At 42.5% G+C, this 13,972-nt stretch overlaps 1 protein-coding gene across 10 annotated transcripts in view; it reads left to right on the plus strand.

Annotated features, from left to right (window-relative positions):
* Positions 1-13,972, plus strand: part of LOC144693363 (alpha-(1,6)-fucosyltransferase) — a 726,743-nt gene that overhangs the window by 587,968 nt on the left and 124,803 nt on the right. For 9 of the 10 annotated variants that reach the window (XM_078563197.1, XM_078563195.1, XM_078563200.1 and 6 more), the window contains 3 exons: positions 5,474-5,592; positions 6,971-7,136; positions 11,091-11,205. In XM_078563197.1, coding sequence (XP_078419323.1) covers positions 5,474-5,592; positions 6,971-7,136; positions 11,091-11,205 — 400 coding nt within the window. The remainder of the gene's footprint in view (positions 1-5,473; positions 5,593-6,970; positions 7,137-11,090; positions 11,206-13,972) is intronic. The other variant, XM_078563204.1, reaches the window with a different exon arrangement.

Here is a 13,972-nt window from a genome sequence, read left to right on the forward strand (position 1 = left end):
ACCTCTGTGTAATAAGACACTTCAATGGTTTAATACGTCTGGCAGGTTTGCAGATTCCAAAGATGAGTAGAAATATATGACCTGATCCAATTCATTTCCATTTTATTAACCAATGTTATTAGCTTGTAGACCAAGACTGATATTTCAGAGGACTTGCTACATATTAGTCTGATAGCATAAGCTGTCTAAAAGGGATCAGAAATTGAAGAGGATTATAGCCTAGAGTATTGACAGATTAACTGCACGCAGTCAAATTGATAGTAAAAGCTAAAGTGTAAAAATAAAAGCTTGTAAAATGGCATCAAAAACTGCAGAAGTATGTTCAACCTGGCTTTTGTTATCCTGTTGTTTCATTTCTGTCCTCTTCAGTTTTTATGCATTTCGTCTTTTTTTGTTCAAAGCTAATGTTCTCTGCAGTTGTTCTAATGCTGATGATCTGAGATATTTATGGGAGGGACTGGGGGGGCCACTGTTTCACAGCATGTGTGGGCAGTGCTGGTAATCCAGCAAAGCAGAGGTATTGCCAACTCTCTAACAGCAAAATCTTGGTATCATTTGTTTTACTCGGTTTCCTGTCAGCAGTTTGCCAGATTGTCCTCATGCTCACTCTAGCCTTGGTGTCCGCCTGGACCACGGCCACCCCCCCGCAGGTCGCTCAGTGAGGGTTGTTGAAGTATGAAGGAATGGTGTCAGACTGATAAACTGCAGGGCAGTCTGGAGATTAAGATTCTTTCTATTCACCCAAAGTATGGATAAGCAGAAAAGACTTGTAGCAATGTTATGTTAATTAACCGTCTCAACATCAACTTGGTGAAGTATCAAGAAATGGTGTTGAAAGTATTGTTAGGTACACATGGAGGAAACAACTGCTGCTTGTTGAATTGTGGGTGTTAAAGGTTTGATACTGCAAATTTATCTTTGACTACCTTAACACAGAAGATCAAATAGATATCACAGAACCCATAAATGAGCTCATTTGGACAGGGCTGCAAAGATGAACACTGGTGAGGGAGACATTCTGATCCATTTAGCTTATCCTTTTAAAGAGGCTGCAGACGGACATAGATTAGGCGAGTGGGCAAGAACGTGGTAGATAGAATACAGTATGATGAAGTTATCCACTTTTGTAGGAAAAATACAAATGCAGAATACTCTTTGAATGGTGAGAGACTGGGGAATGGTTGCATTCAGAGGGACCTGGCTGTCCCTGCACGCAAATCGCAGAAAGTTAACATGCAAGTACAGCAAGCAATTAGGACGACAAATGGTAATTTAGCTTTTGCTACAGAGCAATTAGAGTACAAGAGCAAAGCAGCCTGAATACAATTATATAAGGTGTTGGTGAGGTCACTTCTGGAGCCCCATGTGCAGATTTGGCCTCTTTGCCCAAGGAAGGACATACTTTTCCCAGAGGGAGTGCAGTGAAGATTCACAAGACTGGTTCCTGACATGAGGAAATTGTCCGGTGAAGAGAGATTGAGTAGACAGGGCCTATATTCCCTGAAGTTTCAAAGAATGAGATGTGATGTAATTGAAATATATAAAATTCTTAAGGAGCTTGACAAGGTTGATAAAATGTTTCCCCTGGCTGAGAAATCTGCAACACAGGGTCACAGTTTAAAAGCAAAGGGTCAGGCATTTAGGATTGTGCTGAAGAGAAATTTCCTCACTCAAAGGATTGTGAATCTCTGGAATTATCCTCTCCCAGGGAGCTGTGGATGTTCAGTCATTGAATATGTTCAAGACAGAGATCGATAGGGTTTTGAGAACTAAGGGAAATGTGGGAAGATGGAGTTGAGGTAGAAGATCAACCGTGTTCTTGTTGGATGGTGGAGCAGGCTCGAAGAGCCAATGACCTACTCCAAATCCCAATTCTTATATTCTTTCAGGAACCTATGGTTTTCCACCATCAGCAGCGTGTAACAGTCTCTTGAAAGTCTTCACAATTTTTGCCTCCACTACCCGTATCTGGAAGAACATTCCAACTGTAATCACAACACTCAAGAAGCTTGACACCATCCAGGACAAAGCAGGCCACTTGATTGGCACCCCATCCACAAGCATTCACTCCCTCCACCACCGATGCACAGTAGCAGCAGTGTGTAACATCTACAAGATGCACTGCAGGAATCCACCAAGGCTCCTTCAGCAGCACCTTCCAAACCCACGGCTGCTACCATCTAGGATGAGGGCAGCAGATGCATGGGAGCACCACCAGCTGGAAGTTCTCCTCCCAGCCACACACCATCCTGACTTGGAAATATATCACTGTTACTGAGTCAAAATCCTGGAAATCCCGCTCTAACAGCACTGTGGGTGTAGCTACACCACATGGACTGCAGCGGTTCAAGAAAGCAGCTCACCACCGCTTTCTCAAGGGCAATTGGGGATTGGCAATAAATGCTGACCCAGCCAGTGATGCCCACATCCCATGAATGAATTTTTAAAAAACTCTGTGAGACAGCGCAATTCTGGAATTGCATTGTTTTTTTTTACCAGTTTGTACCTTGTCCCTTTGTCCTTCAGCTGTGGTTTATCAGTGTGTGAAAGAAGTGACTATTTCTCATTCCATGTTTTATTTTGTAAATGGCTGCTGCAAATTGATGGCAGCAGTGAAAGTGGCAGCAGGAGTGAGATCGATGAGTCCATCACACTGTGGGATGCGATTTCATTCTTACCATCATCACTAACATCGCAAAAACACAGGAAAGTTGCAGATGTCGGTGCAAGGAAGGTGATATTTATTTGGTCAGATTGTTTGCTGCCCGTTTGTAGCCGATAGCTGTTACATTTGCACTTTGAGTAGCTAGGTTTCTTTTATCCTCAGTAGAACGTCACTAGAGCTAGAACCACTTATTTCGTGGGGTGATGAAAAATGTTTCAAAGATTTGTTTCTTGCTCTCAGACAGATTGTGTGTTTGTTACTTGGGGCCACTTGCTGCTTCCTTTTCACAATCCATGTACGTTGGAGTTGTATTTCCTGGCTAAGCCATTTTTAAGTATCACCTTAGCATGTGGTTGTGTAAAGCCCACCAGCTATAAACTCCAACCATTAGCACAAACACAGAAAAGTAAGAGCACTCTACCTGAGGGGAACACAGAGAGAAAGGAGCTGGATAGTGCTATGTATTACTCACCTCCCTTTCACCGCTAAAACTAGGTTCAAATCCAAACCAATTAGGTTAAAACCTCATATAAAAGCAAAAATATTGCAGCTGTTGGATGTCCGAAATAAAAACAGAAAACGCAACCAGCAGGTCGGGCAGCATTGTGGAGAGAGAAACAGAGTCAACATTTCAGGTCTGTGACCTTGTAGCAGAACTGGGAAAACTTAAAAACGTAATAGGTTTTAAGCAAGTGAAAGGGGAGAGAGTGGGATAAGAACAAAAAGGGAAGGTCAGTCATGGTATGGAAGACAGGAGAGATTAATTGATAAGAGTTGGTAGTGCATGGGAAAAGGGAGTGGCACTGGGACAAAAAGCTGTGTCTAGAGGAGGTGTGAACGGAAGAATGATGAACAGCTGCCATCCGAAACAAAAACAGAAAAACAAAAAGTAAACCAGAACCTGCAAAGAAAAAAGAAACAAAATGGGGGCAGAGATTATGGGCAAAACTTGTTGAACTCCATTTTGAATGCAGGAGTTGGTGAAGTGCCTAACCGAAAGATGAGATACTGTACCTCGAGCTTACATTAACGTAGGATAAAATCTCCCCTGTCTGCCGGCTGTCAGAGTCCTATACAAAATGGGCTTGGGCAGCCTCATTTCCTTTGTGGGTTTGAGCCTAGACACGAAATTATGTCCAGTTCACCCCAAAAGCACAATCTCACTCAGAGAAGTCACAGGAGAGTTGGTGTGGGAAATGGAGAAAGTAGTGCAAGATATGCTTTTCTGAGGTGGAGCTAAGACCCATTGTTGGTGCAAAGTAGATAGTGTGTACTTCTGCATTTGGCTGTGTTACACCTGCCCTGGGACTGCTTAATGGTCATACTGGGTGCCTGGAATGAGAGAGTTGTAGTCCCCAGCGCTGATATTCCTCACCTTGGTGAACACATACAAAAGAAAGGGCAGATTAAGAATATTGAACAAAACCTACTATAAGTCCAAAGTTCTTGCAGGTGATTCACTTTTCTGGAAAAAAAATTAGTAAACAATTCAGCAAGTGCAGCTTCAAGACTATTTTCTGGAGTGAGAGCAAATGCAACAATCACAATTAATGCAACACATGATTTGACTTAAATCTAAGTCATTATATTTTTACAGTGTTTTGTGATAAATATTACATCCTCACATTCCATGTTTACGTGACAAAATTGAAACTGAATGTAAACAGTGACAGTGACCTTTTTAATACATCATACTGATTAGCGAAGACATTTCAATTATTTTTCTTCAATATCTGGTTTAATCTGCAGTCCCCTCATTCTTTCCCCAAGCTGACCAACTCCCATTGAGCAGAATGCGGCAACGAGTACAGTAAATCACATGGTTACCCAACTCATAACAAACTGGAGGTTACCCCTGCCTCTGGTAGGTCATTACCCTGTGTCACTCAGTCTCCAGAGTGTGAAACACGAATGCACTCGCACTTTAGGAACAAGTGAAAGTTTGGTGATACGTTTCCTTCCCCTCCCGGTCCATTTAACTGGTCTTTATTAATGGCTCTCTTCTCTTTTCAGCCTTTATGTTGGTGCAGGGGATGTTCAGTTAGTCTGGGGATTCATAACACAGATGTTTCATATCATTTGAAATGTATTTTTAAGGTGTGTTGTTTTTTTAGTTTACTTTTCCTGAGTGGACCCACCCCGTGCTAATCGTGTGAGAGGCTGCACAATCCCATATAGTGGCATCATGAAAGAAAGAAAGAGACAAAAAAGCAGAAAATCAACTTGAATTCACTTAAAGATCATTGCATTGTTTATTTCCAGGTTATTTAAATAAATCGGATATGGGTCTTGAGTATTGCTGATAAAAGAGACAAGGTGAAGCATTTTGTCTTGCGCTCAAGTGTCCTGATGAGTGCAAGACGAAAAGCTTCGACATGTCTCTTTTCTCAACAATACTTAAGTTCTGCACTGCTAAATGACTATTAGAATATGGATCGTTGGTGATTTGGGTTATGAAGACTAGTTTTGTACCAGGAGTTTGGCTTAAAATGTTCCACTGGTATCTTGAGGGAGTTCCAAATGTTTAAGCCACTGTGAAATCCGGATGGCAGAAAGCCACCCCCAGCTTCTGCACCCTGACCAGATATCTCTAACATTTGCTGCTTCTCCTCCCTATGCACAGCGTTTGTTTTTCCCAAGCCTGAAAGAAAGTTAAGTGTATGTCTATTAGCTGTTCAGATGCAGCTTAGGAAAATAACTTACTAAGATTCCAGCCCAATAACAACAAACCTCGATTACTGGCGTCTGTTCCAATACTTTGATGTGCAGGCACTGCTGGTTTGATTGACCTAACCTTTCTCCATTCAGGATTCCTGAAGGCCCCATTGACCAGGGACCTGCTGCTGCTGGAAGAGTGCGTGCATTAGAAGAACAACTGATAAAGGCCAAAGAGCAGATAGAAATCTATAAGAAACAACCAGGCAATGGTAAGTGATTTACCCTGTTCAAGTGGCTCTGCAAAGTGTGAAAAATGAGTCGATTGTCAGGAAACCTTCATTATTCTCCTGATCACCAGTTGGTGAAGGAAGAATCTGAAGCCAGTTTCTAATTGGGATAGATTTATTCACAGAATTAAACATTGCAGGCATATACCTCCTGACTCCACTCAACACTTATGTCAGTTAATGTCTCTCTATACTCTTTTTGAAGCCAATAAACCAATCAAATAAACTAATTAACAAAGGTGCTGGTCCCTTAAAGGGGCATTGTATCGATAAAATAATCAAACTTTCAAAGGAAACTTAGCTAATTAAATTAAAATATCATTCACGGGGCGGATGATACACTCCAGCACACACTGGTCATGGTAGGCTTCAAGCGTTCCGGCGGACACCGCGTGCTCCCTCTCCAGGGACACCCTGGTGTGAATGTAGCCGTGGAGTAGGGGCAGACAGTCAGGTCTAAATCCCCCTCCTTGGCCTGTGACCTGAAAGGTGTCTCTTTATATGTGCTCAAGTAGCCATCCAACCAATGCCCTCCACCTGTATGTACTTCACTCCAATTGGTACAATTCACAACCTTTGCCTGATGTGGAAATTTGTTGGTGTGTCCCCTTCTCACTGTCCATGAAGTAGCTGTTATTATCTGTTATATTCCCTTTTCAACTCTTGAAGTAAACTGTTGTTGAATGACCAACACAGTACACTGGCATTGTTAAATAATATGTTGATTGCATTGGAAAACCAGACAACATCAGTTAACAAAACTGCAAAGATACCAGTCCACCAGAAATACTCTTAGCCGAACAGGGGCCAGGAGCTTTGTTACTTAAGCATCCTGAGCTAAGGTGTGCTTGCTAGGTCAGTATTGAACCCTATGGCTCCCTAACAAGCTCCCTGTTTCTATCATGGTAGGAGATGAGCAGCCTGACAACATTAAATAAAGATGTAGATACACAGTGCATGCAGTAGTTATGGTGTGTGACAGCGATTAGAAGTCGTTTTGGCATTGACTGGAGGGCTGGTTCTAATTGCTAACGTTTGGCGTCATACCTTGTGTCCATTATTCGACTGCGTTGCTTGTAGAAGATTTCCTTGAACGCCTGTCATACTGACTTCAGCTTAAAAATTCAGCGGGCGTAATTGTCCCAGGTTTGCACTGAGTACAGTAGCGAATGGGTAAAATGACGTTTTATCTGCCGGCCGCGATGGCGGGTTTTCACGCCGTGTCACCCCCCCCCAAACCCGCCGCATTACTGATGCATTCCCAGGAAACACGCCAATTCCCGCGGCGGGAGAGCACGTACTGTCAGTGAAACGAAGTGATCCGAAAACGCTCACTCTGAGCTTTTCCCCTGTGTTGCAGTAGGTCCTGGGAAAGAACATGAGGAGCTGCGACGTAAGATTGAGAATGGAGTGAAGGAGCTGTGGTTCTTCGTACAGAGCGAAGTCAAGAAAGTGAAACACCTGGAGGGTGAGGAGGCACAAAGGCATGCGGACGCGTTGCTCGAGAACCTTGGCCACCAGCAGAGGTAAGGCCCACTCGCTCCTCAACAACACAGCAACGCTAATAGCTCCTGTTTTTTTAAATTTTTTTGTGTTGCATGGAAGCTGTTCAAAGGCCATTATAAGACCCTTTCAGCTCATGGAATAGCACTTCAGCACTGTCCCGACTCCACCGCTGCTTCTGAAAGCTGCTCGAGATTTCACCGTCCTTTGTACAGCTCCTGACATTGCTTTCTCACCTTGCCTGATGACTCCTTACTTTTGACTAGGGACTGAAAGCCAGCTGTAATGATGATTCAAGCCTTCTAAGTGTACTTCTTCATTATACAAAAAGAATCTATAGTGGAGGTTATTATTAAACTGCAGAGAAAGTCGGAACACCTTCTTGGTGTGAAGAAGCTGCGTGGCGATCAATGCTTTGCAAAGGTTTAAGTTCTGAAAGGTAGAGTGGCCTTTGTTTTCTGGCAACATCAGTTTTCCAAGTTGGAACTGGTCAAGAAAATGAGCTTTTGTAAATCAGTTGTTTTTTTGGTGTTTATCTCCTCGCCGATTTTTCTTATCCATTCTTCTCCTGGAGGCACTGATTTTTTTTTGTGAAGGTATGGATCCACAGTACCCAGCTTAACTAATCAGTATTTACATGTGAGATTTGATAATGAAGTGGCAGCAGGCTTCATGGCCAAGTCCAGTCTTTATCGGAAAACCACAGGGATTGCAGGATAGTGAGGAGGAACAGGAAGCCTGGCTGGTTTGTCTTTCCTAAGGGAGAGCAGGTATCTTTCTTGCAGATACCCACTGGGATGGTCCAACACAGCTTTTAAATCAACAAACGGTTAAAAACCCACAATAACTCATAAGGCAAAACACTACTGGTGCAAAAGTGAGGCCGAGTTTATCTCTCTCAACAGCTGAGAGAAGAATTGGTGTGAGTCCACAGCAAAGGCTGGGGTTTTCCCTGAAATAAAAACAGAAACTGCTAGAAAAGCTCAGCAGGTCTGGCAGCATCTGTGGAGAGAGAAACAGAGTTAACATTTCGAGTCCATAAGGCTCTTCTTCAGAGCTAAAGAGAAGTATAAATGTGATGGATATTATATGTTTAAGAGGGGGGTGGAGTAAAATAGGCGGCACCCCAGGAGAGATTGACAAAGATGTCATGGACATAAGACAGAGGAAGTGTTAATGGTGATGAAAAAGACTAAAGAAGGTGCTGATAGTGGCATAAAGGTAAGATTGAAGAATGTGTTAAAAGCAGAACAAGGGTCAGTGCTCTTCGAAAGCACAACATAGAAACAAGTGACAGATGGCCCTGTGAGGTGGTGTGGGGGGTTGGGGGGGGGATAAATAAAATTAAAATAAAATGAATAAATAAATAATTTAAAATTGGATTTAAAAAGTGGTAAAGATGGTGGAGAGAGTTCATGGTCTGAAGTTGTTGAACTCAATGTTAAATCCAGAAGGCTGTAAAGTGCCTAATGGGAAGATGAGGTGCTGTTCCTCCAGTTTATGTTGGGCTTCACTGGAACATTGCAGCAGGCCAAGGACGGACATGTGGGCATGAGGGATTTTCCCTGACTGGAAGTTACATCTACCTCAGGTTCTGTAGGCATCTTTCCCTGTTGCTCCTCAGCTGATGACCAACTCAATGCTAAGTGCCAAAAGTCCTCCGGTTTGACGGAGGCTTTAAAAGTTCAGGACACTCTCACACAGCCATTTCCCAAGCTCCGACACTCTGAGCTTTCACAAATGTGGCTTTGAGTGCCACAGTCGTACATGAAGTTGACAAACTGAACATCTTTCGTCATGGAAACCCTTAGAATGATTAATGCCGCCTCCTTGAATCTGGTTTCCGTCAAATTAAAATGTGACACTATTTCACCCGGCTGCCCGTGTCCTGCTGTGACACAGCAGTTACTACTTCAAGCTTCCCAACCCCGACATCTGCATCTGCACTTCGAATAACACCCTGAGGTATCCAAGGAGATGTGCACTTCATATTGAGCCATTACTCAACAGCAGTAATGTTCAGTCAAGCATGAGGCTGTAATTGAGGAAAGCCAGGTTGGCTGAAGGGCTGAGAACATTGAAAGATGACATTTGGCTATCATCAATCTGCCCATCTGAAATTGTACACTTGCTGTGCACAGTCATGCTTTTTTTCTGTCTTTGCCTTGTTCATATTTTATGCCATTTTTATTCTCAAACCGTCTAAGTGGGAATGAAAATGAAAAGAACCGTTTAATATTGAGTGTTGGGGTATTGGATACTGCCCGGCATGTCTGCTAGGTCCCGTTAGTCCTTTTTGGGAGGTGCTGGGGGGGTGGAATCGGAAGGTAATAATCACTGGACCCTTTTCCATCTTTGCCTACAGCTGGATCGAATGCCCTGTGGCAGCACTTTACCCGCCTGCTTGTACAGGGTGGGGGGGATGGGATGTCAACATGTGAAAACAGAGTATAAAGATTTTAAAGAACTGCTAGTGAGATAGGGTGCGAGAAGAAATTGGGAGTGAGGTGGTATGAAATGGTATAATTGAACTTGGCAAAGGGATGTAAATTGAATAATTTAAAATTGCATGTTTTTACTTATACAGTTAACCAATTCAGTCTGTGCAAATGATGAAAGACTGCATGACTGTTAAATCTCCATTTGAAGTTTTCTTATAATAACATACTTTTAATATATTATGCATTCAGAATTCTGCATTTTGCCTGGACAAAGCATCCAGCACAAAGCAACCTGCTTGACTGGCACCCCACCCACCACCTTAAACATTCACTCCCTCCACCACCAATGCACAGTAGCAACAGTACAAGATGCACTGCAGAAACTCAGCAAAGTTCCTTCGACAGCGCCTTCCAGACTCGTGACCTCTACCACCTAGAAGGACAAGGAAAGCAGGTGCATGGGAACACCGCCACCTGCAAGTTCGCCTCTGAGCCACTCGCCATCCTGACTTGGAATTATAGCTCCGTTCCTTCACTGCCACTGGGTTAAAATCTTGGAACTCCCTCCCTAACAGCACTGTGGGTGTACCTACACCACATGACCTGCAACGGTTCAAGAAGGCAGATCACCATCGCTTTCTGAAGGGCAATTAGGGATGGGCAATAAATGTTGGCCTATCCAGTGACGCCACATCCCATGAACAAATAAATAAAACAATGATACAAACGTCCAGTGATAACATTAAGTGCACCCAGTCAGCCATGTGGTTTCATTTTGCCCTTCCTTTCTTGAAGTTACAGATTTATGCTGGTGTATAGTTCCACAGTGGCTGGCCACTTATCATGTGTCTACCAAGGCCAAGTTAATAGGGTGTCATAACCAAGCCTGACTGTGCCCTCACTGAACATTGGCTAATGATAAAACACAGAAATCCTGACGCTACTTTTTCCCCCTTCCCCTCTCCTCTGCCACTCCTCCAACCTTGTGAAAGATTCCGGAGCACTCCATTAATGCCCTAGCCCAGGTCAACTGGAACAGTTAAGCACCAGGGTTTCACTGATCTAAACAAAGCACTGTGAGATGCATTTATCTGATGGACTACTGAGGAACTTTCACAGGTTGATGTACAGCAACTTCTCTGTTGTCCTAATGCCAACCCCAGCTTCAGACCACAACACTTTATGCAGCATTGTATGTAACATCTCCATCCTCTCCATGAAATGAGAAAGGAAAGAGTTTATACAGCAGACATGGGAGCCTTTAAGCTGATGGAATTTTGTCCCCTCGATTTTGATTACCCAAGTAAATTGTATGCACCTTCCAGAATAATCTGCTATGGACTTTCATTCCCTTTAGTCTCAACTAAATTAATACTTGTCCCAAAGAGAGAGAGAGAGAGAGAGAGAAATAAAGGTGGGATCGTTCTAATGTTTTATGCTAAGCAGTCCTCTGTTATTGGCACTTGTGATTGTGATATGGCAACTAGACCTTTTGAATCTTTTAAATCTCACTTGTGTTTCCTTGCAATTATTTAGGTCTATAATGACTGATGTATATTACCTCAGCCAAACAGACGGGGCTGATAAATGGAGAGAGAAAGAGGCCAAGGATCTGACAGATCTGGTTCAGCGGAGAATAACATACCTGCAGGTATTGGTCGTTTGAAGTACAATGAACATGAATTCATAGCAGGAGCTGCCTTTTATGTCAGCTTAGTCCAATGTCAAGAAAGCAAGTCTTTTCTCAAAATATTGTACAAAAGATTACAATATTCAGCTGGGGTTAGTGTCACAAGTAAGGTTTCTGTTTCGCGATTAATTTTAAATGTAACTGTGTGAAAATAAGACTAAGAGCTTTACAGTATTCCATTTGTTGTTGTCAGTATCTTTATTCCCATAGAAACGCCAAGATCCATATTTAAAGTCCCTTGGGGGAAGAATCTTATTTGGCTGTATAATGTCTACTTCTACATGTTGTTCTTTAAACACATGGATTTATTCAGTTTATTTTTTGAACTGAATTGTACACAGGGAGAAACCTCGTGTAGTTGATAATTTCAGCTTCATTGCTGTGTTGACTCTGTTGCAGCACTCTTCATAGGATCAGCTGGATTAATATTCAGTACCTTGGAGAGCAGCCCGCAGAAGTGCTGACAAATTTACACCCAGTGTCCAGAGCTCACTGTTATTTAAGCGCAAATGGTGCAGCAGCTTCAGGTGAGGGGCAAATATGTGGCTAATTAACAACACCTAAAAGCTTTTGCCCAAGACATGTCACTCCCCCATCAGCTTTGAGAAAGTGGCATTTCACTGTCTGCCTCACCATGGCATTGCATTGAGTTTTGTCAAGTTGCTGCACTTGTGTGCTAGATACAAACTTGCCACAGAAAGTTAAGTCTTGCCATTAAGAGCACAAAGTATCCTTTTAATTCACCCTGGTAAATCTTGTCAATCCACTGCTCTGGCACAGAAAAATCATTGTTAGAAGTGTAGTCTCTTTCCTTTAGCTATTAATTGTTGGAGATTTTAAAAATATCAGTTTTTTTAAGAAAAAGTGATTTTCCTCCCTGTCTCGTTCTCTTTCTACAAATATCTATATATATTTATCCAAATCTTCCTTTTCCTTTTTAAAAAAATTTCTCTTTATGTACCTGATTTGATGTTGAATTCACCCAGTCTATTTTACACTTCTTCCTCTGTCATACCTTGGTTTATTTCTCAGTCTTTCAATCTGATTGATTAAGGAGATGCACAGTTACTTCTCCTGTTCACTCTGAGGTCTGAGGCGCACTGTTCCTTCACTACACCATTATACACTTGCACTTTCAACAGCCGGGCACAAAAAATGAAAAACCTAAATATGCAAGGGAAAGTCTAACCAACAGCAGATGCCTTTAGATTCACTCCTACAACAAAATTATATGCCAATGTATTGTAGGAAGAAATTGTGCATGGCTGGTTTGGGCATTCTCAGACAATTCCCTTCTTAAATAGTAAAATTCTTCCAAAATATGTTGAGGACGTATAGTGAATTTGGAGACAATGTAATTAGAATGTGTGTATCTGGTAACTAGCCCAGGCATTCACTTATTTATGTGAGAGTTCCAACATGTCCAGAATGTATGTTTAAACACAGTTCAGTGCTATGTTGAATGATGTACTGTACTTACACATTTTGATGCACAGTTACCAAATTGCCATTGTGGCTGTTTCATATTCATATTAGAGTAACATTATTGCTTCAAGTTGATCACCCTGGGGCCCTTCTTCCTCCACACTAGCTCCCCCCCCACCAAGTGCACCAATCCCCTGACTCCTGATCCCCCACAATCCAAACTTGTTACTTAACTGAACACTTCCCCTGCAACCCCACTTTCCCCTGGGGAGCTTTTTGGGAAACTGATCTTATTGGTGGCTAAGTCACCATTGAATTGTTATGGGGAAAAAATCTTTTGAGCACATTAAGGCGACCATACAATGCAGATATCTAGCATCAACTCTTTACATGACTTGGAAAACTAAAAGCTTTTTTTTTACTTAATATTGTTAAAGAAGCCTTTAGTTCCTTCAGTTTATCTTTCACACCAATGCGATGTTGCAATGAGGTTCATCGCAGGGAGACTATCTGCGTGGTCATGGGGGCAGCTAAACTGCATATTCTCGCTCGCACTGCAATGTATTTTCTTATGTGCAAATATTTTTAAAATAGTAATACTGCAACTAGTGCACCATGTAATTGAATAAACGGACACTCCTGTAACGGTGCTTTTTGCGAGTCGTGTGAGTACATGAAGTCAGGGGTGCCCTCATCAGTTAATATGCCATATAGTGTTCCGCAGGTCTATATACCCTAATTCCTGCTGCAGCTTTTTTTCAATGTCACTGATATTGTTAAAGAAGCCTTTAGTTTCTCCAGTTTACCTTTCACATCAGTGCGGATGCTGCAATGAGGTTCATCGTTGGGGAGGGGAGCATTAATTTCAGATCGAGCAGCAGTCGGGGCACAGTTGACCTCGAGTGTAGGGAACAGAGAAAGCCATGAGGTTTCCTGCTGTCCGTCGCTGCCTGGTAAGTTTCCGGAAAGTCCATGAATGTGGCACAGAGGACGATAGGAACGGGATTAACTATGATCAGGATCAATGCATAACTGACCACTGCTGACTGAAAAATTCATATTCCTCATCTTAACCTGACAAGATTTTTACAAATGTTTAGGGAATTGTTTCCTGCAATTCTACGCCTTTGTCCATGAGCACGGTAAAGCAGTTTTCTTGACTGTGATGTTTTCTGGGGTTAAACAGCCTGTTGGCTACTTGCACCCCAAAAGGAAAATTCAGTAAAACTAGGGAAATGAGTGGTCTGGGACTGGTCTTGTATGCCTTAAAATGGAACTCCAGTTTGGACGAGTCATTTTCAAG

Source organism: Cetorhinus maximus, chromosome 18, assembly GCF_964194155.1.
Source record: "Cetorhinus maximus chromosome 18, sCetMax3.hap1.1, whole genome shotgun sequence".
Lineage (NCBI taxonomy): Eukaryota > Metazoa > Chordata > Chondrichthyes > Lamniformes > Cetorhinidae > Cetorhinus > Cetorhinus maximus.